Here is a 25,045-nt window from a genome sequence, read left to right as displayed (position 1 = left end):
GGAAAGGGAAACGAGAGATATAGATGGTGATGTAGAGAGATAAAGAACAATGAATGAAAGATCTGCAAAAAAGTAACGATGATAAGGGAAACAGGCCATTGTTGGCTGTGGGCCAGGTGAAAACGAGTTACAAACTCAACAAGATGACTTTGAAGCTGGGACGACGGGTGGGGGAGGGATGGAGAGAGGGGGAAAGCAAGGGTTACTTGAAGTTAGAGAAGTCAATGTTCATACCGCTGGGGTGTAAGCTGCCCAAGCGAAATATGAGGTGCTGTTCCTCCATTTTACGCTGGGCCTCACTCTGACAGATAGGTCAGTATGGGAAGGGAAGTTAAAGTGAGTAGGAAGGAGCTGGTTTAAACCGAGGATAGACACAAAATGGTGGAGTAACTCAGTGGGACAGGCAGCATCTCTGGAGAGAAGGAATGAATGGGTGATGTTTCGGGTCGAGACCCTTGCAGGTCTCTCCAGAGATGCTGCCTGTCCCGCTGAGTTACTCCAGCATTTTAATAGTCAATAATCAGATTTATTGGTCACAATACACAATGAAGTGCAGTGAAATGAAGTGGGAATTAAAGTGTTTGGCAACCGGGAGATCAGGTAGGCCCAGTCAACCCTGGTGGTTTTCAAACACACGTTAAAAAATCAGACATAAGTTGCAAAAAACAAGCTCTTCAGACTGAATGATAAAACTCTGTGTACACTTGCTGAGGACAGTGTGGCTTACTGAAGGTTTCAGTACTGTTTGATGTGGTTTTGGGCTATTAAGGCCAGGAAGCTTCAAAGTTTAATCTGCCTGATCTACAATTTGTTTACTGTGTTCTAACTGCCTTTGTACATGGTTGGGCCTTTCCCCTTCGTAAATTCTAGGGATTTGATGGTGCTGATAAAGACCTTAACCCTGAGGAAAATAGTGGAGGGGGCGATACGGTGGCGCAGCGGTAGAGTCGCTGCCTTACAGCGCGTGCAGCGCCAGAGACCCGGGTTCGATCCTGACCACGGGTGCTGTCTGTACGGAGTTTGCACGTTCTCCCCATGACCTGTGTGGGTTTTCACCGAGATCTTCGGTTTCCATCCACACTCCAAAGACGTGCAGGTTTGTAGGTTAATTGGCTTGGTATACATTTTTTTTTTTTTTGTCCCTCGTGTGTGTGTGTGTAGGATAGCGTCAGTGTGCGGGGATCGCTGGTCGGTGCGGACTCGGTGGGCCGAAGAGCCCGTTTCCACGCTGAATCTCTAAACTAAAACTAAACTCACCCGCGCACGTTGCAGGAAGTTTACAGTATCTACAATATCTGATTTTTACCAGCGCCAATTAACCTACAAACCTGTACCTAAGTTCATTAGCAGCAGCATTAGGCCATTCGGCCCATCTAGTCTACTCCGCCATTCAATCATGGCTGATCGATCTTTTCCTCTCAACCCCATTCTCCTGCCTTCTCCCCATAACCCCTGACACCTTGAAACCCCTGACATCTTAATCAAGAATCCGTCTTGAACATATCCATTGACTTGGCCTCCACAGCTGTCTGTGGCAATTAATTCCACAGATTCACCGCCCTCTTTAATCAAAGAATCTCCTACCCCCTGGTCCTAGACTCCACAATCCACTCTATCCAGCCCTTTCATTATTCGGTAAGTATCATAGAAACATAGAAAGTAGTTGCAGGAGTAGGCCATTCGGCCCTTCGTGCCAGCACCGCCATTCAAAATGATCATCCAAAATCAGTACCCTTTTCTGCTTTCTCCCCACATCCTTTGATGAGGACCCCCTTCATCTTTCTAAACTCCAGCGAGTACAGGCCCAGTGCTGTCAAACACTCGTGTGTTAACCCAATCATTCCTGGGATCATTCTCGTAAACCTCACGTATATCGAAAAAGGTAATTGATGGTCAGTGTAGACTAGATGGGCTGAAGGGCCATTTCTCTTGCTGTAGGTCTCTGAGTGTGTTGGTGGTTTTGTGGGCCTCGGAGTTTACAGATACAGCGCGGAAACAGGCCCTTCTGCCCACCGAGTCCGCACCCACCAGCGATCCCCGCACACTAACACTATCCTACACACACTAGGGACAATTTACATTTACAACAAGCCAATTAACCTACAAACCTGCACGTGGGAGGAAACGAGAAGATCTCGGAGAAAACGCACGCAGGTCATGGGGAGAAGGTACAAACACTGTACAGACAGGCACCCGTAGTCGGGATTGAACCTGGGTCTCTGGCGCTGTGAGGCAGTAGCTCTTCTGCTGTGCCACCGTGCTGCGCTTACTTTGTCCCTTACATCTGTTGCGTTGGTTGAATGTGTTTCTATTCTCCGTTGCCTCTGCAGCTCAGACAGAAGCTGTGTACACCCAGACTGGGAGTAGGCTGCGCTTGTTCACATTAACACCTGGGCCCGACCTGTTCAGGCTGGCTGGCAGGAAAAGGCCCTCCTCTTGTGAGAAATGTGTGGGAAGGAACTGCAGACGCTGGTTTACACCGAAGGATAGACACAAAATACCGGAGTAACTCAGCGGGACAGGCGGCATCTCTGGAGAGAAGGAATGGGTGACGTTTTGGGTCGAGACCTTTCTTCAGACTGAGAGGCGGGGGAGAGGGAGACTAGAGATATGGAAGGGTGAGGTGTGAAAGGGCTGTTGTTTTCACAACTTACCCTTCCATATCTCCCTACAGTCTGTTCCCTCTGTAACCTGCCTTTTGAAAACCCGTCTCCCTGATTGAATGCCATTAGCCATACAGCTGCAGGAAACCTTGATGCACTTGAAGGACCTGGATCTTGGCAGTAGGTCCATGGTTAGGCAACGAATGGTTTAGTTTAAGAAGGAACTGCAGATGCTGGAAAAATCAAAGGTAGATAAAAATGCTGGGGAAACTCAGCGGGTGAGGCAGCATCTATGGAGCAAAGGATATAGACAATTGACAATAGACAATAGGTGCAGGAGTAGGCCATTCGGCCCTTCGAGCCAGCACCGCCATTCAATGTGATCATGGCTGATTATCCCCAATCAGTACCCCGTTCCTGCCTTCTCCCCATATCCCCTGACTCCGCTATTGTTAAGAGCCCTCTCTAGCTCTCTCTTGAAAGTTTCCAGAGAACCGGCCTCCATCGCCCTCTGAGGCAGAGACTTCCACAGACCAATAGAAACGTCACCTATTCCTTCGCTCCATGCCTCACCCACTGAGTTTCTCCAGCATTTTTATCTACTAATGGTTTAGTTTAGATTTGTTTCGAGATACAGCGCGGAAACAGGCCCTTCGGCCCACCGAGTCCGCGCCGACCAGCGACCCCCCGCACACTAACACTACCCTACACACACTATGGACAATTTACACTTATATCAAGCCGATTAACCTACAAGCCCACACGTCTTTGGAGTGTGGGAGGAAACCGAAGATCTCGGAGAAAAGGCACGCAGGTCACAGGGAGAACGTGCAAACTCCGTACAGACAGCACCTTCAGTCAGGATCGAACCCGGGTCTCTGGCGCTGTGAGGCAGCGACTCTACCGATGTGCCACCGTGCCGCCCTATGGTTGGGTTAACGTATGATGGGCGTTTGACGGCTCTGGGCATGCACTCGTTGGAGTTTAGTAGGGAAGAGGGGGGGGGGGGGGACCTCATTGAAACTTCTCAAAGTTACCGAGTTACTCCAGCTCTTTGTGTCTCTAGCTTCTCCCAGCCGTCCCCTTCCTGAGAGGGTGACTCTACCATTGCTTGCCCTCAGCTGAGTGGCTATGTGGAGCTGGCCCATCCCAATCAGACGTGGGTCATGGAGTGATACAGCAGGGAAACAGGCCCTTCAGCCCAACCTGACCAACATGCACCAGTCCCACCTGCCCACATTTGGCCCCTATCCCTCTAGACCAACCCTATCCATGCACCTGCTTAACTGCTTCTTAATTGTTGCGATAATCCCAGCCTCAACTACCTCCTCCGGCAGCTCGTTCCATACACCCACCCCCCACCTGTGTGGAAAAAGTTACCCCTCAGGCTCCTATTAAATCTCTCTCCCCTCACCTTAAACCTATGTCCTCTGGTTCCCGATTCTCCTACTCTGGGAAAGAGACTGTGCGTCTGCCCCATCTCCGTCCTAATTTTGTACACCCCTATCAGATGGCCCCTCATCCTCCTGCGCCCCAAGGAATAGAGTCCCAGCCTGCTCAACCTCTCCCTGTAGCTCAGGTCCAGGCGACCTCGAGTCCTGGCAACATTCTCCTCAATCTTCTCTGAACCCTTTCCAGCTTGACAACATCTATCCCATAGCTTGGTGCCCAGAGCTGAACACAATACTCTAGATGTGGCCTCTTCTACAACTGAAACATGACCTCCCAACCTCGTTGCTCAGTCCTCCTACTGTGTAGGCCAATGTGCCAAAAGCCTTTTTGACCATCCTATCTACCTGTGATGCCACCTTCAATGAACTGTGAAAATATATACATCTTCTAGATGCACTGGGGCGCATCCTCAGTGATGTGATCTGGGGTCATCGTGTCTCACAACATCAGACACCCTCGCCCAGGCGACCCAGCCGGGGTTGATCAGGCCCTGACTTGCGCCCCAGCAGCAACCGCCCATGGATCAGCCATCTTAGTAACCACTCTGCAGGGGTTGGGAGACTCTAGTGCATGGAGGGACTGGGCTCTGTGGGGTGAGTCCTGGCCGGGCTCCTCCTGCGTCTCACCAGGTTCAAGGCACCTCTTTCTCCCCCTCCGAGCATTTCATTCTCGCATGCTGGATTTTTAGGCCAAGGTGGTTCATTAGGCCTTTCCGTAGCATTATTGGGTGACTTTCTAACGAAAGACACAGACTGGGGTGCTAACCCAGCCTGTCCCGGGTGCCGTCAACAGTTTCTCCAGTAGTCACCAAACTATTCTTGGTTGTCACTGTGTACCTGCACTCCTAGATCCCTCTGCTCTACACAACTAGATCCACAAAATGCTGGAGTAACTCAGCGGGACAGGCAGCATCTCTGGAGAGAAGGAAGGGGTGACGTTTCGGGCCGAGACCCTTCTTCAGACTGAAACCTCTGCTCTGCAATGCTACCCTGAGCCCTACCGTTCCCTGTATGGGTCTTGCCCGTATTAGTCTTCCTGTGGAGCTAGGACAAGAAGGTGAAAATACCCAGCCCTGGAGGGAGAGGGTTGACAGTGTAAGGAAGAACTGCAGATGCTGGTTTAAATCGAAGGCAGACGCAGAATGCTAGGCGAGGCAGCATCTCACACCTCAGCGGGCCAGGCAGCATCTCTGGAGAGAAGGAATGGGCGATGTTTCGGGTCGAGACCCTTCTTCAGTCTGACTCCTTGTTATATAGCAGGCGGCAGGTCGGGGAAATGAGCAAATTGATGCAAACGTAAGCCGTTGCCCTGGCAACCATCCACAGCCAGGAAGTGAGTCATCCACAGGGCTAGTTGGAAAATCTGAAGCCGTGTTTAGGTTAATGAGTTATTATTAATAATCATTTAACATCGACACGGTGTCAAGATGTCTTGTTGAACCAACCGCCTCTTAACTCCTGATCCAAGGGTCTTAAATTGGACCAGTTTGCCCAGTTTCTGGGCACATTTATAAGAATAAGGGGTTGGCCATTTAGGACTATGACGAGGAAATTTATTTTCACCCAGAGAGTTGTGAATCTGCGGAATTCTCTTGTGAACGTTTAGTGCAAGCAAAGCCCAATTAAAGATATGTTCGAATGTCTCCAATGAGGTAGATGGGAGATCAGGACCGCTCTCGTGGTTGGTAGGGATGGGTTCATAAGTCATAGGAGCAGAATTAGGCCATTCGGCCCATCGTCTACTCCATCATTCAATCATGGCTGATCTATCTCCCTCTCTCAACCCCATTCTCCACCCTTCTCCCCATAACCCCTGACACCCGCACTAATCAAGAATCTATCTATCTCCGCCTTAAAAATATCTATTGACTTGTCCTCCACAGCCGTCTGTGGCAATGAATTCCTCAGATTCACCGCCCTCTGGCTAAAGAAACTCCTCCTCATCTCCTTTCTAAAGGAAAGTCCCTTAATTCTGAGGCTGTGACCGCTAGTCCTAGACTCTCCCACTAGTGGAAACATCCTCCCCACATCCACTCTATGCAGGCCTTTCACTATTCGGAAACTTTCAATGAGGTGTCCCCTCATCCTTCTAAACACCAGTGAGTACAGGCCCAGCGCCGACAAACGCTCATCATGTGTTAACCCACTCATACCTGGGATCATTCTTGTAGACGTCCTCTGGACCCTCTCCAGAGCCAGCGCATCCTTCCACAGATATGGGGCCCAAAATTGCTCACAATACTCTTGAAATAAATGCGTTTGCTTTCTTTACTAGCGAGAAGAGAAGGTAAATATTTGCAGCACCCTTTCCGGCTTAAGTGCGTTTGTGAGTGGTTCCCTGAACTACTAGGAACCAATCTGGATCTTCAGGGGTTAAAATGTTTAGACCTCCACTCTATCCAGGCCTTTCACTATTCGGCAAGTTTTAATGAACCCCTAAAGGGAATAATGCCTAGTGCAAGACTACAGGTGCAAGCGCCACGGTGGCGCAGCGGTAGTGTTGCTGCCTCACAGCGCCAGAGCCCCGGGTTCGATCCCGACTACGGGTGCTGTCTGAGCGGAGTTTGTACGTTCTCCCCGTGACCTGCGTGGGTTTTCTCCGAGATCTTCAGTTTCCTCCCACACACTCCAAAAACGTGCAGGTTTGTAGGTTAATAGGCTTGTTATAAATGTAAAAAATGTAAAAACGGTTAGACAATAGACAATAGGTGCAGGAGTAGGCCATTTGGTCCATTGAGCCAGCACCGCCATTCAATGTGATCATGGCTGATCATTCACAATCAGTACCCCGTTCCTGCCTTCAAGTCAAGTCAAGTCAAGTTTATTTGTCACATACACATACGAGATGTGCAGTGAAATGAAAGTGGCAATGCTCGCGGACTTTTGTGCAAAAGACAAACAACCAAACAACCAAACAAACTATAAACACAATCATAACACACATATTCTTTTACATAATAAATAATGGAAGGAAAAACGTTCAGTAGAGTTAGTCCCTGGTGAGATAGGCGTTTACAGTCCGAATGGCCTCTGGGAAGAAACTCCTTCTCAACCTCTCCGTTCTCACCGCATGGCAACGGAGGCGTTTGCCTGACCGTAGCAGCTGGAACAGTCCGTTGCAGGGGTGGAAGGGGTCTCTCATGATATTGTTGGCTCTGGAGCTGCACCTCCTGACGTATAGTTCCTGCAGGGGGACAAGTGAAGCTCCCATAGTGCGTTTGGCCGAACGCACTACTCTCTGCAGAGCCTTCTTGTCCTTGGCAGAGCAATTCCCAAACCAGATGGTAATGTTCCCGGACAAGATGCTTTCCACCGCCGCTGCGTAGAAGCACTGGAGGATCCTCGGAGACACTCTGAATTTCCTCAATTGCCTGAGGTGGTAAAGGCGCTGCCTTGCCTTACTCACGAGTGCCGAGGCGTGTGATGCCCATGTCATATCCTCGGAGATGTGGACTCCCAGATATTTAAAACAGTTGACCCTATCCACAGGATCCCCATTTATCCTCAATGGAGTGTAAGTTCTCGGATGATGTGCCCTCCTAAAGTCCATGATTAGCTCCTTCATTTTTTTGATGTTCAAGAGGAGGCTGTTATCCTGGCACCAGAGTGCTAGACCAGCCACCTCCTCCCGGTAGGCCTTCTCGTCGTTGTCTGAGATCAGGCCCACCACCACAGTGTCATCAGCAAACTTAATCAGCAAACTTAAATTTAAACTTAAACAGCAAACTTCTCCCCATATCCCCTGACTCCGCTATTTTTAAGAGCCCTATCTAGCTCTCTCTTGAAAGCATCCAGAGAACCGGCCTCCACCTGAGGCAGAGAATTCCACAGACTCACCACCCTCTGTGAGAAAAAGTGTTTCCTCGTCTCTGTTCTAATTGGCTTACCCCTTATTCTTAAACTGTGGCCCCTGGTTCTGGACTCCCCCAACATCGGGAACAGTGTTTGCGTAGAGTCGTGCGAGGATCGCTGGTCGGCACGGACTCGGTGGGGCCGAAGGGCCTGTTTCTGCGCTGTATCTCTAAACTAAAACAAAAGACAAAATCTGGCTAAGGGTGGTAGGAGTAGAGGTCATGGCCTCAGAATTAAAGGACTTTCCTTTAGAAAGGAGATTAGGAGAAATTTCTTCAGCCAGATGGTGGTGAATCTGTGGAATGAGGTAGATGGGAGGTCAGTTGCTGGAAGGATGAATTGTTTTGTTTGAGATGTTCACCGTTTAACCATGGACCTGTTTGTTCCTGATTGCAGTCGTACTTCGTCTCGGACTATGACCCAACGATCGAGGACTCCTACACCAAGCAGTGCGTCATAGATGACCGGGCCGCGCGGTTAGACAGTAAGTAACTTTATAACAAGAGGAATCGAATATAGGAACAAAGAGGTCCTTCTGCAGTTGTACAGAGCCCTAGTGAGACCACACCTGGAGTATTGTGTACAGTTTTGGTCCCCTAATTTGAGGAAGGACATTCTTGCTATTGAGGGAGTGCAGCGTAGGTTTACAAGGTTAATTCCTGGGATGGCGGGACTGTCGTATGCTGAGAGAATGGAGCGGCTGGGCTTGTACACTCTGGAGTTTAGAAGGATGAGAGGGTTTCTCATTGAAACATATAAGATTGTTAAGGGTTTGGACACACTAGAGGCAGGAAACATGTTCCCGATGTTGGGGGAGTCCAGAACCAGGGGCCACAGTTTAAGAATAAGGGGTAAGCCATTTAGAACGGAGACAAGGAAACACTTTTTCTCACAGAGAGTTGTGAGTCTGTGGAATTCTCTGCCTCGGAGGGCGGTGGAGGCTTTCAAGAGAGAGCTAGATAGGGCTCTTAAAAATGGCAGAGTCAGGGGAGATGGCAGGAACGGAGATGATCAGTCATGATCACATTGAATGACGGTGCTGGCTCGAAGGGCCGAATGGCCGACTCCTGCACCTATTGTCTATTGTCTTTCCAGGTCTTTCACTATTCTGTAAGTTTCAACTGCAGTGAGTACAGGCCCAGTGCCGTCAAACGCTGAGTTGAAGTGTTTGAGTGGGCCTGACGTCCTGGTTTGTGTTTGATGTTGAACACATTGCTTGTGTGGGTGAGCTGACGACTGATGACCTCATGGTTAAATCTCCTGAGTTCCAGACCACTGAGACCAAACATTCAGTCAGTGTTACCGACCTCTGCACATTGTGTTTGGCAGTTTAGTTTAGTTCAGCCTAGTTTAGAGATACAGCGTGGAAACAAGCCCTTCGGCCCACCGAGTCCACACCGACCAGCGATCCCCGCACACTAACACTACCCTACACACTCTAGGGACCATTTTCACTTATTCCAAGCCAATTAATTAATTTACAAATCTGTACGTCTTTGGAGCATGGGAGGAAAATGTAGATCTCGGAGAAAACCCACGCAGGTCACGGGGAGATCGTGCAAACTCCATACAGACAGCACCCGTAGTCGGGATCGAACTTGGGTCTCTGGCGCTGTGAGGCGGCAACTCTACTGCTGTGCCATCGTGCCGTGCCACTCTGTCTATGTGTGAGCGCGTGTATGTGTGTGTGTCTGGCAGTGGGCTGGCTCTCATCTCCTGGTGACTCTGGACAATAGTGTGTGTGTGAGAGTGAGTGTGTGTGTATGTGTGTGTGTGTGTGTGTGTGTGTGTGTGAGAGTGAGTGTGTGTATGATAGTGTGTGTGTGTGATAGTGTGTGTGTGTGTGTGTGTGTGTGTGTGTGTGTGTGTGTGTGTGTGTGTGTGTGTGTGATAGTGTGTGAGAGTGAGTGTGTGTGTATGATAGTGTGTGTGAGTGTGTGTGAGGTAGTGTGTGTGTGAGATAGTGTGTGTGTGTGTGTGTGTGTGATAGTGTGTGTGTGTGTGTGTGTGCGCGATAGTGTGCGCGGGAGATGTGTGGTGTCTGCTCTGTGTGTGCTGGTGTGTGTTCGTGTGTGTGTGTGTGCTCCGTGTGCTGTGTGTGTGTGTGTGCGCTCGATGGTTGTGTGTGTGTGTGCGTGTGTGATGCGGTCGTGTGGGTGTGGTGTGCGCTCGTTGGTGTGTGGTGCGTCTGTGTGTAGTGTGGTGTGCTCGCGCGCGCGCGTGTGTGGTGTCTGTGATAGAGTGAGTGTGAGTGAGTCAGGCAGTGTGCTTGCTTGCTCTGAGCTCCAGGCCTGTTTGAGCAGCAGTCTGTTACTCATCAGGAAAGATTCTGTTTTTCCTGCTCGCTCCTGCCACGGTGCATATCTTACCATGAAGGAATTTTAATTCTGTCAGTGTGGGGTAACTTCCTTGGCTGTAACCATGGAGACCGTGCCTGCAACTTGTCTGTGCTGGTAAATGCTTCTACAATTCCCTGCACACTGTCTTCAGATGAGAAATGCAGTGAATGATTTACCCTTGGGTGAAACTGGTTGCATTTCCCTGGCACCTGACACCTCCCCCTCCGTGTCCCTCCACACTTTGCCGCCGGTGAGGTCGCAGTTCGTTGTGTGCGAGGCCCTCTTGACCAGATCGGTGCCTGAAAACCATAGCTACCCAGCGTGGAAACAGGAAGGGTCTCGAACCGAAACCTCACCTATTCCCTTTTCTCCAGAGGTTAGAAACATAGAAACATAGAAAATAGGTGCAGGAGTAGGCCATTCGGCCCTTCGAGCCTGCACCGCAATTCAATATGATCATGGCTGATCATCCAACTCAGTATCCTGTACCTGCCTTCTCTCCATACCTCCTGATCCCTTTAGCCACAAGGGCCACATCTAACTCCCTCTTAAATATAGCCAATGAACTGGCCTCAACTACCTTCTGTGGCAGAGAATGTAAAGATCCACTATTTCCGCTGTGGAGCCAATTTCCATCTTAAATTATGCCAGAATGTAAAATCCAGATGAATGTAGAATTTTGTGAGTTGTGAATATTTATATAATTTCCACGTGTTCATGTTATGAGGACGAGAGTCTGAGTACTCTCAGATCGACCATGTCATCATTTAGTTTATTGTCACGTGGACCGAGGTACAGTGAAAATCTTTTTTGTAGCGTGCTATCCAGTCTGCGGAAAGACGATACGTGATTGCAAGAGAGCCGTCCACAGTCCTCAGTCTGTTCTCTGGCTGCTTGCCCCATATACACACCCTCTTGCCCCATATACACACCCTCTTGCCCCATATACACAACCCCCCCCTTGTCCCATATACACCCTCCCCCTTGCCCCATATACACACCCTCTTGCCCCATATACACACCCTCTTGCCCCATATACACACCCCCCCCTTGTCCCATATACACCCTCCCCCTTGCCCCATATACACACCCTCTTGCCCCATATACACACCCTCTTGCCCCATATACACACCCTCTTGCCCTATATACACCCCCCCCCTTGTCCCATATACACCCTCCCCCTTGCCCCATATACACCCCCCCTTGTCCCATATACACCCTCCCCCTTGCCCCATATACACCCCCCCCCTGTCCCATATACACCCCCCTTGTCCCATATACACACCCCCCCTTGCCCCATATACACACACCCCTTGTACCATATACACACCCCCCCATGCCCCATATACACACTCCTTGCCCCATATACACACCCCCTGCCCCATATACACACACCCCCTGCCCCATATACACACACCCCCTGCCCCATATACACACACCCCCTACCCCATATACACACCCCCCTGCCCCATATACACACTCCTTGCCCCATATACACACTCCTTGCCCCATATACACACCCCCTGCCCCATATACACACACCCTCTGCCCCATATACACACACCCCCTGCCCCATATACACACACCCCCTGCCCCATATACACACCCCCTGCCCCATATACACACCCCCCTACCCCATATACACACCCCCCTGCCCCATATACACACTCCTTGCCCCATATACACACTCCTTGCCCCATATACACACCCCCTGCCCCATATACACACCCCCCTGCCCCATATACACCCCCCCCCATGCCTCATATACACCCCCTTGCCCCATATACACCCCCCCTGCCCCATATACACACCCCCTGCCCCATATACACCCCCCTGCCCCATATAGACCCCCTTGCCCCATATACACACTCCTTGCCCCATATACACCCCCTTGCCCCATATACACACACCCCCTTGCCCCATATACACACTCTCTTGCCCCATATACACACTCCTTGCCCCATATACACCCCCTTGCCCCATATACACACCCCCCTTGCCCCATACACACCCCCCCTTGCCCCATATACACCCCCCTGCCCCATATACACCCCCCCCTGCCCCATATACACACTCCTTGCCCCATATACACCCCCCTGCCCCATATACACACTCCTTGCCCCATATAACTTGGTTTGGGAACAGCTCCATCCAGGACCATAAGAAATTGCAGCAAATTGTGGACGCAGCCCAGACCATCACTCAAACCAACCACCCATCCACTGACTCCATCTACACCTCACGCTGCCTCTGCAAGGTCAGCAGCATAATCAAGGACCAGTCTCACCCCCGGTCACTCCCTCTTCTCCCCTCTCCCATCGGGCAAGAGGTACAGAAGTGTGAAAACGCACACCTCCAGATTCAGGGGCAGTTTCATCCCGGCTGTTATCAGGCAACTGAACCATCCTATCGCAACCAGAGAGCAGTGTTGAACTACTATCTTCCTCATTGGCGACCCTCGGGCTATGCTTGATCGGACTTTGCTGGCTTTACCTTGCACTAAACGTTATTCCCTTATCATGTATCTGTACCTTGTGGATAGTAATCATGTATTGTCTTTCTGCTGACTGGTTAGCACGCAACAAAAGCTTTTCACTGTACCTCTGTACATGTGACAATAAATAGACAATAGGTGCAGGAGTAGGCCATTCGGCCCTTCGAGCCAGCACCGCCATTCAATGTGATCATGGCTGATCATCCCCAATCAGTATCCCGTTCCTGCCTTCTCCCCATATCCCCTGACTCCGCTAACTTTAAGAGCCCTATCGAGCTCTCTCTTGAAGGTATCCAGAGAACTGGCCTCCACCGCCCTCTGAGGCAAAGAATTCCACAGACTCACAGCTCTCTGTGTGAAAAAGTGTTTCCTCTTCTCCGTTCTAAATGGCTTACCCAATATTCTTAAACTGTGGCCCCTGGTTCTGGACTCCCCCAACATCGGGAACATGTTTCCTGCCTCTAGCGTGTCCAAACCCTGAACAATCTTATATGTTTCAATAAGATACCCTCTCATCCTTCTAAACTCCAGAGTGTACAAGCCCAGCCGGTCCATTCTCTCAGCATATGACAGTCCCGCCATCCCGGGAATTAAGCTTGTAAACCCACGCTGCACTCCCTCTGAACTGAACTGAACTGATATACCCACCACCCTCGAACCAGAAAACATACCAAACTCAATCCATGTACCACACTTACCCCATATACCCTCGATCCATATACCATCCACCCTCCCCGCATGTACGCACCGCTGTTGATCCGTATTCTCACCGATATCTCTCCATCTATTCTCTTTCAGTTTTGGACACGGCTGGCCAAGAGGAGTTTGGGGCCATGAGGGAACAGTACATGCGGTCGGGGGAAGGGTTCCTCCTGGTCTTTGCCATCAACGATCGGGGAAGGTAAGGTGACCTCCTGGCAATCCCTGTTCCAAGGGTGACCTTAGTTTAGAGACACAGCGCAGACACAGGCCCTTCGGCCCACTGGGTCCGTGCCGGCCAACGATCCCCGCACACTGACACTATCCTACACAAACACACACAAACACACACACACTAGCGACATATTTTTACATTTGTACCAAACCAATTAACCGACAAACCTGCACGTCTACGGAGTGTGGGAGGAAGCCGAAGGTCTCGGAGAAGACACACGCAAACTCCGCGAAGACAGCGCCCGTTGTCGGGATCGAACCCGCATCTCTGGTGCTGTGGGGCAGCAACTCCACCGCTGCGCCACCGTGCCACCCCCATAAAGGAATGATTTATGTCAATGTCGGTTTGTCAAGGAGGACTCTCTCGAACTTCTACAGGTGCACAGTAGAGAGCATGCTGACCGGTTGCATCGTGGCTTGGTTCGGCAACTTGAGCGCCCTGGAGAGGAAAAGACTCCAAAAAGTAGTAAACACTGCCCAGTCCATCATCGGCTCTGACCTCCCTTCCATCGAGGGGATCTATCGCAGTCGCTGCCTCAAAAAGGCCGGCAGCATCATCATCAAAGGACCCACACCATCCTGGCCACACACTCATCTCCCCGCTGCCTTCAGATAGAAGGTACAGGAGCCTGAAGACTGCAACGACCAGGTTCAGGAATAGCTACTTCCTCTCAGCCACCAGGCTATTAAACTCGGCTCAGACAAAACTCTGAACATTAATAGCCCATTATCTGTTTATTTGCACTTTATCAGTTTATTTATTCATGTGTGTATATATTTATATAATGGTATATGGACACACTGATCTGTTCTGTATTCATGCCTACTATGTTCTGTTGTGCTGAAGCAAAGCAAGAATTTCATTGTTCTATCTGGGACACATGACAATAAACTCTCTTGAACTCTTGATTTATTTTCCCCCTCTCACGTTGGCGTTGCAGCTTTGACGAGATCAGCAAGTTTCACCGGCAGATTTTGCGCGTGAAGGACAGGGACGAGTTTCCGATGATCCTCATTGGGAACAAGGCGGATCTCGAGCACCAGAGACAGGTCAGTGTCGTCTGGGGTGAGAGGGGGGGGCGGGCGGTTCAACATTTGTTTTTTTTCCCATGTATTTTTTCTCCAAGATGGCTTTTTTTTTACCGCTTGTCAGTCTCTGAAAGTACAGGGGCCTCCCCGACTTACGTAATAGGTGACTTATGTAAGCAGTTCTCTCAGACCACTGATGCTGTAGTGGTCTCCACGTTGGAGCTCCCCCCCCCCCCCCCCCCCCCACACACCATAGTCTCTGCCTCGAATATCCTCCATGGTCCCACCATGGAGCTACAACCTGTGGTCTCTACGTCGGAGCTCCCCCTCCATAGTCTCTGCCTCGGATATCCTCCATGGTCCCACGATGGAGCTACACCCGTGGTCTCCACGTCGGAGCTCCCCCTCCATAGTCTGCCTTGAAGATCGTCAATGGTCCCACCATGGAGCTACACCCGTGGGCTCCACGTCGGAGCTCCCCCTCCATAGTCTCTGCCTCAAATATCCTGCATGGTCCCACCATGGAGCTGCAGTCGTGGTCTCCGCATCGGAGCTCCCCCCCCCCCCCCTCCATAGTCTCTGCCTCGAATACCCTCCATGGTCCCACCATGGAGCTACAGTCGTGGTCTCCACTTCAGAGCTCCCCCTCCATAGTCTGCCTAAAATATCCTCCATGGTCCCACGATGGAGCTACACTCGTGGTCTCCACGTCGGAGCTCCCACTCGGTGTTCGCGTGCACAGCAGCACTTCCGTTTCCAACGCACGCTAGGCTCCGCGGGAGGTAACCCTGACGTAAGTCGGGGCGCATCTATGACTTTTAAATGGTGTTCTAGTTCCCAATCAAACGATTTCAGCCCGCACAAGGCATATAGTGTTCCCCTAATTCATCAATCGCCTCGTATCCAATTCACGTCATGGAAAGGGGTGATCCAGCGGAATTGCCCGCTCTTTGGTGGCAAGAACAAGAAGGCGGACTGGTGACTGAATGGTGTCAGAATAGGAGAAGGGGAGGTGCAACGAGACCTGGGTGCGCTTGTACATCAGTCACTGAAAGTAAGCATGCAGGTACAGCAGGCAGTGAAGAAAGCTAATGGCATGTTGGCCTTCATAGCAAGAGGATTTGAGTTTAGGCGCAAGGAGGTCCTAATGCAGTTGTACCTGAGGAGACCACACCTGGAGTATTGTGTGCAGTTTTTCTCTCCTCATTTGAGGAAGGACATTCTTGCTATTGAGGGAGTGCAGCGTAGGTTTACAAGGTTAATTCCCGGGATGGCGGGACTGTAATATGCTGAGAGAATGGAGCAACTGGGCTTGTACACTCTGGAGTTTAGAAGGATGGGAGGGGATCTTATTGAAACATGTAAGATTGTTAAGGGTTTGGACACACTAGAGGCAGGAAACATGTTCCGGATGTTGGGGGAGTCCAGGGGTCACAGTTTAAGTATAAGGGGTAGGCCATTTAGTACTTTTTCAGCCAGAGAGTTGTGAATCTGTGGAATTCTCTGCCACAGAAGGCAGTGGAGGCTGATTCACTGGATGTTTTCAAGAGAGAGTTAGATTTAGATCTTCGGGATAACGGAATCAAGGGCTATTGGGGAGAAAGCAGGAACGGGGTACTGGTTTTGGATGATCAGCCATGATCATATTGAATGGCGGTGCTGGCTCTAAGGGCCGAATGGCCTACTCCTGCACCTCATTTCTGATTAAGTAACGGTTTTGTTTTGCAGGTGACGAAAGAGGAATCTGACAATCTTGCCGGGCAGCTCAGAGTCACCTACCTGGAAGCATCGGCAAAAATCCGGTTGAATGTAGACAATGCGTTTCACAATCTGGTGCGGGCCATACGGTGAGTTATTTGAAAAAAAAAATCAAAAATAATTTATTCAGTTACGATACCAAATAATATTTAAAAACCCCAAACCGTGGCAGCATGTGTTCCGCCATAATACCAAATCACCAAATTACTATAATACAATCCTTATTGATGATACAGTGAGTTCTTTAGCCAGCCTTCCTTCAGTCAGTCAGTACGCCAATTTTAGTTTAGTTTAGAGAGACGGCATGGAAACAGGCCCTTCGGCCCACCGAGTCCGCACCGACTAGTGATCCCCGCACACCGACACAATCCGACACACACTAGGGACAGTTTATAATCATAACAAGCCTTCACGTCTTTGGAATGTGGGAGGAAATTGGAGCTCCCGGAGAAAAAACACGCACGCACACGCGCACATACATCTGTGTACACGCAAATGTATACACACGTACACGCACACGTACACGTACACACACACGTACTTACACACACACACGTACACATACACACACGTACACACACACACACGTATACACACACGTACACAAACACACGTACACACGCACACAACGTACACCACGCATACACACACACACGCACACACGCACGCACACACACGTACGCACACACACACACACACACGACACACACACACACACGTACACAAACACACATACGCACACACACACGCACGCACACACATACACACACACACACACACGTACACAAACGCACACACGTACACACACACACACACGTACACACACACACACACACACACGTACACACACTGACCAACACACACATTTAACACACACACACGTACACACACGCACTGACCCATACACACACACACACACACACACGCACACACACACACACACATACACACACGTACACACACACATACACACACGTACACACACACGAGTACATACACACACGCACACACCTCCATGGGAGAGGTGGACCATGGGCCTTGTTTTGGTGCCAATGACTCTACTCTAATACCGGGTTTCACTGACGTTGTATTTCCTGCCGCAGGAAGTTCCAGGAGCTGGAGAGCCCGCCGAGCCCCCAGCCCAAGCCCACCAAGCGGGAGTCCAGCGGCTGTCCGTGCCTCCTCCTGTGAGACCCTCGCCCAGCCCCCACACTGGGCCTCACCTCCAGCCTGGGCCCGGCACCTGCTGCTCTCGACTTCCTCCACAACAACCTACTGACGACACCTCCACACCCAGCAAACACACTGGCTTGGATGAAGACTGCTCCCTCACCCCTCCTTCCCTCCATCCCTCCCTTCCCCCCCATATCCACTCCCCCCTACCCCCCCACGCCCTGGCTCCACCCCCATCACCACCCACCCTCTCGCCCCCGCTCAGGAACAACACACGCCATTCGGCCCAGCGGTACTAGCCCACAACTATGGAGACCACGGCCTTTGTTGACTGGATGAACCTCTTCCACAGCCCATCTCCCTTCGAGAAAGAAAACGTCTCGGGCGCTGATTCTATATTTTTTACCCGGAGAGGATCGGACGACAGGGAAACCCTTCCGGGAAAAGCGAGAGCGGGAGGGAATGCCGGAGAGAGGGTGGGGAATGTTGGACTGAGGAGGCGTTGAGTTTGGAGGAGGGGATGTTTTGAGACCAGCCTTGGTCCCACTCAACTTAACACTACGGGTCACTAGATCACTGAACGCAATTTTTTCCACTGCCCTTTGGAGCGGGGAGCAGTTGGGACCATCCACTTCTGCGGGAAAACGGGAATTCCAGGAAGGCCACTTGTTGGTTTGGGAGTCTGTTGTCTTCACTCTCGTTGCAAACATAGGCCAAAGCAAAGTAAAAGCCCCCCGCACGCTAACTCCACCATCTCCTGGTTGCCAAACACTTCAACTCCCCCTTCCCATTCCCACACTGACCTTTCTGTCCTGGGCCTCCTCCACTGTCAGAGTGAGGCCCAGCGCAAATTGGAGGAACAGCACCTCATATTTCGCTCGGGCAGCTCACACCCCAGCGGTATGAACATTGACTTCTCCAACTTCAAGTAACCTTTGCGTTCCCTCTCTCTGTCCCGGCCCCATCCTAGTCGTACTGCCCGTTCCACTGTTCACATCCATCAATCCAGATATCGTTATCTCCTCTTCCACAGCCAACAATGGACCATTGTGGGCTCCACCGTTCCTTGGTCATCGTTGCCGGCTCTGATTTGTTCTGGACTTTTTCTTGCCTCTAGCTTCCCACCCCCCCACATCAACTCTCAGTCTGAAGAAATGTCTCGACCCGATACGTCACCCATTCCTTCTCTCCAGAGATGCCGTCTGTCCCGCTGGGTTACTCCAGCGTTTTGTGCCTGTCTCCGGTGTAAACCAGCATCTGCAGTTCCTTCCTACGCACTAGCACTGAGGACATGGCTAGTCAAACCCATTCCATGTCGGCACTTGGCCTTACGATCTTATACAGAACGGGAGATTACATTAGGAAGGTGACAGATACTGGGATGGGTTGGTGTATAAAGGGGCTGTCCCACTGTACGAGCTAATTCGAGAGTTCTCCCGAGTTTCCCCTGATTCGAACTCGGAGATTTACGGTAAAGGCCGCTCGTCGGTACTCGGGGCTCTCGTGGACATTATTCAACATGTTGAAAAATCTTCACGAGCTTACCGCGTTTCCCCGAGTACCTGCCGTTAGCGTCACGAGCCGCTAAGAGACGTCCTCGAGCTCCGACGTACCCGCTACGTACATTCTATGTGCTTACCACGAGTTCGATTTATTTTTTTAACTTGGGAGAGCTCTTGAATTAGCTCTTACAGTGGGACAACCCCTTAAGGCTATGCAGAGAGAGTTTCATTAGTGGACACAAGGGAACTGCAGATGCTAGTTTACACCAAAGATAGGCACAAAGTGCTGGAGTAACTCGGCGGGTCAGACCGCATCTCACAGAGTCGCACAGCGTGGAAGCGGGCCCTTCGGCCCAACTTGCCCACACCGACCAACATGCCCCATCTGCACTAGTCCCACCTGCCTGCCTTTGGCCCACCTATCCCTCTAAACCTGTCTGATCCACATCAGGGTTTAAATGTTTCCTGAACATTGCGACAGTCCCTGCCTCAACTACCTCCTCCGGCAGCTAGTTCCATGGGTTGTGTGACCCTTCTTCAGGCTGTCCAAGTTTCTGAACTCTAAATCGTCGCTGATCCTTTTTCTCCAGAGATGCTGCCTGACCCGCTGAGTCACTCCAGCACTTTGTGTCTACCTTTTTAGAGAGTTTTATCATTCCACCTTGTGACTTGAGAGATAATATCTGATTGAATTTGAATTCTAATTATTGTAAGTTGCAACCCAGCGAAATGAATATTGATTTTCCCTCATTTTAACTACTCCCTGCATTTCCCCTCTCTCCATCCCTCCCCCACCCTAGTCATAAGTGATAGGAGCAGAATTAGGCCATTCGGCCCAGCGAGTTTACTCCGCCATTCAATCATGGCTGATCTATCTTTCCCTCTCAACCCCATTCTCCTGCCTTCTCCCCGTGACCCCTGACACCCGTACTGATCAAGAATCTGTCAATCTCCGCCTTAAAATTATCCACTGACTTGGCCTCCACAGCCACCTGTGGCAATGAGTTCCATAGATTCACCACCCTCACCCCATCAAAGGCCAACATCGTCCCCACCCCCACCCCACTCGCCTTTGTCACCCAACGTCCCCACAGACTCTCTCATTATCTCTCCCATTAGTTTTGCCGTTGTCCTGCCTAGTTTCACTGTTTGTGTCCTCTCGTCATCGCCTCACCCACAGCCAACAATGGAGCATTGTGGGCTCCACATTTCCACATTTCGTCGGAGCTGGCCCAAATTTGTTCCCCTCGGGCCTTTTGTTTCTTTTGTTTTCTGCCCCTTTGCGCGCCTCTGGTCTTCCTCCCCTCCCCCGGCTCTCCATCCGAAGGAAGGTCTCTTGCCCGAAACGGCGCCCATTCCCTCTCTCCAGAGGTCGGTTCTCCGCCCGACCCGCTGCGTTGCTCCGGCTTTCCCTGCCTGCCACCCGCTGTTGAGATTGTTGGCGTCGGGAAGGAACTGCAGATGCTGGCTTGAACCAAAGATGGGCACGAGATGTCGGAGTAACTCAGCGGGACGGGCAGCATCTCTTTCACCGAGAGGAAGGAATGACTACGGGTGCAGACCTTGTCGAAGGAAGAGATTGTTCCCTGGTTGGATGAGGCCTGCCGAACCATGTAGGCCCGATTTGGAGTGCTCGCTGGAATGGCGTCGCACTGCAGAACGTTGGAACAGACAATGAATTGGTTGAATGCATGATCATCGCTGGCAGAGCCTCCAAAACTGGAGGGGGGCCTTGGATTTAGAGAGGGGCGCAGAGCTAAAGAAGGGGACTAAACTAACTATGATGGTCTTAACATTCCACTATTTCTTCCATTCCAGGGGCCTATCACCTGAATTTTTTTTCTCCCATCCTGCCCATTTGTGTACACGGTCTATCCTGTTGAGAATCTAGGCGGCCCATCCCTCATTGATCTTACCCAAGTATCTTAGTTTAGTTTAAGAGAAACAGCGCGGAAACAGCCACCTGTGTCCTCTGGTCCTCGATTCCCCTACTCTGGGGACTTGCACGTCCAAGGAGTCTACCCGATCGATTCCTCTCATGGTTTTGTACACCTCTATAAGATCACCCCCTCATCCTCCAGCGCTCCAAGGAGTAGAGTCCCAGCCTGCTCAAACATCTCCCTGCAGCTCAGACCCTCGAGTCCTGGCAACAGGGAATCTTCTGGAAACATACAATTTTTAAGGGGTGCAGAAAAAAATGTCCCCGATGTTGGGGGAGTCCAGAACCAGGGGTCACGGTGTAAGAATAAGGGGTCGGCCATTTAGGACTGAGATGAGGGAAAAAATGTTTTCACCCCCTCACCCCCCTGAGTCCTGGCAACAGCCTCGTACATCTCCCGTTTACATCTGTCTGTTTGCCACCTCCCAAAGCCACTCCTCTCCTTTCTTCACGTGAGGAGACTGAGGAAAGGCCCCCACCTGAAACATGCAGCGGCAGAGATGCTGCCTCACGGCGCCAGAGACCCGGGTTCGATCCCGACCGTGGGTGCTGTCTGTACGGAGTTTGCACGTTCTCCCCGTAACCGCGTGGGCCATTGAAACTGCCCTCCGCCATTCAATCATGGCTGATCTATCTCTCCCTCTCAACCCCATTCTCCTGCCGTCTCCCCGTAACGGTGGCGCAGCGGTAGAGTTGCTGCCTCGCAGCGCCAGAGTCCCGGGTTCGATCCTGCCCACGGCTGCTTGTCCGTACGGAGTTTGTACGTTCTCCCCGTGACCTGCGTGGGTTTTTCTCCGAGATCTTCGGTTTCCTCCCACACTCCAAAGACGTGCAGGTTTGTAGGTTAATTGGCTTGGTGTAAAATATACATATATTTTAATTATCCCAAGTGCGTGTAGGATAGTGTTAGTGTGCGGGGATCGCTAGTCGGCGCGGACTCGGTGAGCCGAAGGCCCTGTTTCCGCGCTGTATCTCTAAACTAAACCATTCCAGTAGAGCCATTCTGAGGGGTGCGGATCGGAAGCAAAGGATGTTCTCTGGGATTAAATGGTGGAGAGTAGCTTTGTGTCTTTGTGTGGGGGGGGGGGGAGGTTTGATTGTAGGTTGTATGAAGGTGCCGCCATTTTGTGACCTGCATTGGCAACCATTTTGTGACCTGCATCGGCCGCCATTTTGTGCCCTGCATTGGCCGCCATTTGGAGATGTCTGGAATGGTTCCCCTTCTCCCTCCTCTTACCTCCTCCACACACCCACGCCCACGGTTCCTCACTCCTCACCCGCGGCACAGTTGGCCACCCAAACTCTTTCCACTTTTAATCCTTCAACCTTTTAACTATTGTTAGATACGGCTCTTGATGTATAGTTAGAGGTACAATGTGTTTATATTGGAGCAAGGACTACACACGTGCCCGAGCGCAAACTGGGGCCGTGTAGCACCTCTATGTAAATGTTCTCTCAAAGTCATTAAAGTGCATTTGTAATAAACTTGTTCCCTCTGGTTGTCGTTTGGGAATATCCATCCAAGGTTTGGGAATTTTTAGCCTCCCAACACAGCGGGTGTAGCTGCTACATCACAGCGCCAGTGACCCGGGTTCGATCCCGACCTCGGGCGCTGTCTGGGTCTCTGTGTGTGTGTGTGTGTGTGTGTGTGTGGCTGTGCGTGCATGTGTGTGTGTGTGTGTGTGGCTGTGCGTGCATGTGTGTGTGGTGTTAGCACCTTCTCCCCATGACCCGTGTGGGTTTTCTCCGGGTGCACCGGTTTCCTCCCACACCCCAATGATGTGCGGGTTTGCAGGTTAATTGGCTTTGACAAAAATTGTAAATTGTCTCTAGTGTGCAGGATAGCAGTGCTAGTGTACGGGGTGATCGCTGGTCGGCACGGACTCGGTGGGCCGAAGGGCCTGTTTCCGCGCTGTGTCTCCAAAACGAAAACTAAAACCCCGTGGGTTTTCTCCGGGTGCTCTGGTTTCCTCCCACATCCCAAAGCCGCGCGGGTTCGTGGGTTAATCGGCCCTCTGTGCGTAGGGAGTGGGTGTGAAAGTGGGATCGCGAAGATCTCGTGTGAACGGGCGTCCGATAGCCAGCGTGGACAGCGTGAGTCGAAGGGCCTGGTTCCACGTTGTGTCCTTCAATCAGGCAGAGTTGCTGCTTCACAGCGCCAGAGACCCGGGACTGATCCTAGCTACGGTTGCTGTCTGTGTGGAGTTTGCACGTTCTCCCCGTGGCTGCGTGGGCTTTCCCCGGGTGCTCCGGTTTCCTCCCACGTTTCGAAGGCATGCAGGTTTGTGGGTTAACTGGTTTCCGTAATTTGTCCCTAGTGTGTAGGATAGAACGGTGGGCCGAAGGGCCTGTTTCCATGCTGTATCTCTAAACATTGAAGCCAGCTTCTCATTCAAACTTTGGAGGTGAAATCGTTCATTCTTCAACCCATGTTGTTGCCACTAAAGGCACGTCACACATTCTCAAAGCACAGTGACTGGATTGGCCACAATGCTACAATTGTGACCACACAAGTGCTTTATAAAGGTTTAATATAACCTGGCTGTGCCTGTAATAATGTTCCTTTATTTTTGGTGGTGTATCTGTGGTGTTCTTTGCCACAGAAGACTGTGCCACAGATGTTTTTAAGGCAGAGGCAGATAGATTCTTAATCGGTACGGGAGTCACGGGTCATGGGGCGAAGACAGGAGAATGGGGTTGAGAGATTAGCCATGATTGAATGGCGGAGTAGACTCGATGGGCCGAATGGCCTAACATTCTGCTCCTATCACTTATGACCTTATGGCACAAAATGCTGGAGTAACTCAACAGGACAGGCAGCATCTCTGGAGAGAAGGAATTAAGTGGCAGAAAAGACTTGATGGGCCGAATGGCCTAATACTGATCCTAGAATCTATGAACATGAACTTATTCAGTAGATGTGGACCTCAAAGGCTAATGCAACATATAATTGCCAATCCCAATTGCTAGTTGGAAATGGTGATGAGCTGCTTCAATACAGAAGATAGGACAGGCCCTTCGGCCCACAAGGTCCATGCCAGCTGATGCCGAGTTAAACTAATCTCACTCTGCTTGCATGTGATCCGTATCCCTCCATTCGAGGCAACTGAACCGTCCTCTCACCAACTAGAGAGCGGTCCTGACCTCCCATCTACATTGAAGACCCTCGGACTATCATTGGACTAGCGACCTCCACACGGCAACTAATATAAGCGGAGGTAAGGTAAGGTGAGGTAAAGTAAGCTCAGGTGAGGTAAGGCAAGGTGAGCTAAGATAAGGTAAGCTGAGGTATATTAAACTAAACTAAGCTCCCCTTCTCATGTTGCTAAGTGCACAAGTTGGGTTAGGAGGGAGAGATAGATCAGCCATGATTGAATGGCGGAGTAGACTTGATGGGCCGAATGGCCTAATTCTGCTCCTGTCCCTTATGAACAAGTGTGCACACTCCCTTATGAACAAGTGTGCACACTCCCTCGCTTTGCACAATCACTGTTGTACAGACCTCATTGAGATTGTAGAAGGGCCACGACCCGAAACGTCACCTATCCATGTTCTCCGGCGATGCTGCCTGAGTTGCTGAGTTCCCCCAGCACTTTGTGGCCTCACTTCATCAGGTTCTTCTTCAACTCACCTCCAGTCGAGAGAACTGAGCCCTAGCCTTGTCCGACATTCCTGACGGGCAAAGACTTCCCGGTGAGGTTTCACCTCGTGAATCATAGAAACATAGACAATAGGTGCAGGAGTTGGCCATTCGGCCCTGCAAGCCAGCACCGCCATTTAATATGATCATGGTCGATCATCCAAAATCAGTGCCTCGTTCCTGCTTTCTCCCCATATCCCTTGATTCCATTAGCCCTAAGAGCTAAATCTAACTCTTGAAAACATCCAGGGAATTGGCCTCCACTGCCTACTGTGGCAGAGAATTCCACAGATTCACAACTCCCTGGATGACATTTTTTCTCCTCATCTCAG

General features: G+C 50.9%; 1 protein-coding gene across 1 annotated transcript in view; it reads left to right on the top strand.

The window, feature by feature from the left end:
- The window catches only part of LOC116967088 (ras-related protein R-Ras2-like), a 34,835-nt gene extending 16,387 nt beyond the window's left edge, over positions 1-18,448 (top strand). The window contains exons 2-6 of the mRNA XM_033013559.1: positions 8,303-8,390; positions 13,538-13,640; positions 14,614-14,722; positions 16,430-16,548; positions 17,563-18,448. Coding sequence (XP_032869450.1) covers positions 8,303-8,390; positions 13,538-13,640; positions 14,614-14,722; positions 16,430-16,548; positions 17,563-17,650 — 507 coding nt within the window. The 3' untranslated portion in view covers positions 17,651-18,448. The remainder of the gene's footprint in view (positions 1-8,302; positions 8,391-13,537; positions 13,641-14,613; positions 14,723-16,429; positions 16,549-17,562) is intronic.
- The last annotated feature ends 6,597 nt before the right edge of the window (positions 18,449-25,045 follow it).

The sequence above is a fragment of the Amblyraja radiata genome, chromosome 38 (genome assembly GCF_010909765.2).
Source record: "Amblyraja radiata isolate CabotCenter1 chromosome 38, sAmbRad1.1.pri, whole genome shotgun sequence".
NCBI classification, from domain to species: domain Eukaryota; kingdom Metazoa; phylum Chordata; class Chondrichthyes; order Rajiformes; family Rajidae; genus Amblyraja; species Amblyraja radiata.
This window is presented reverse-complemented; position numbering and strand designations above follow the sequence as displayed.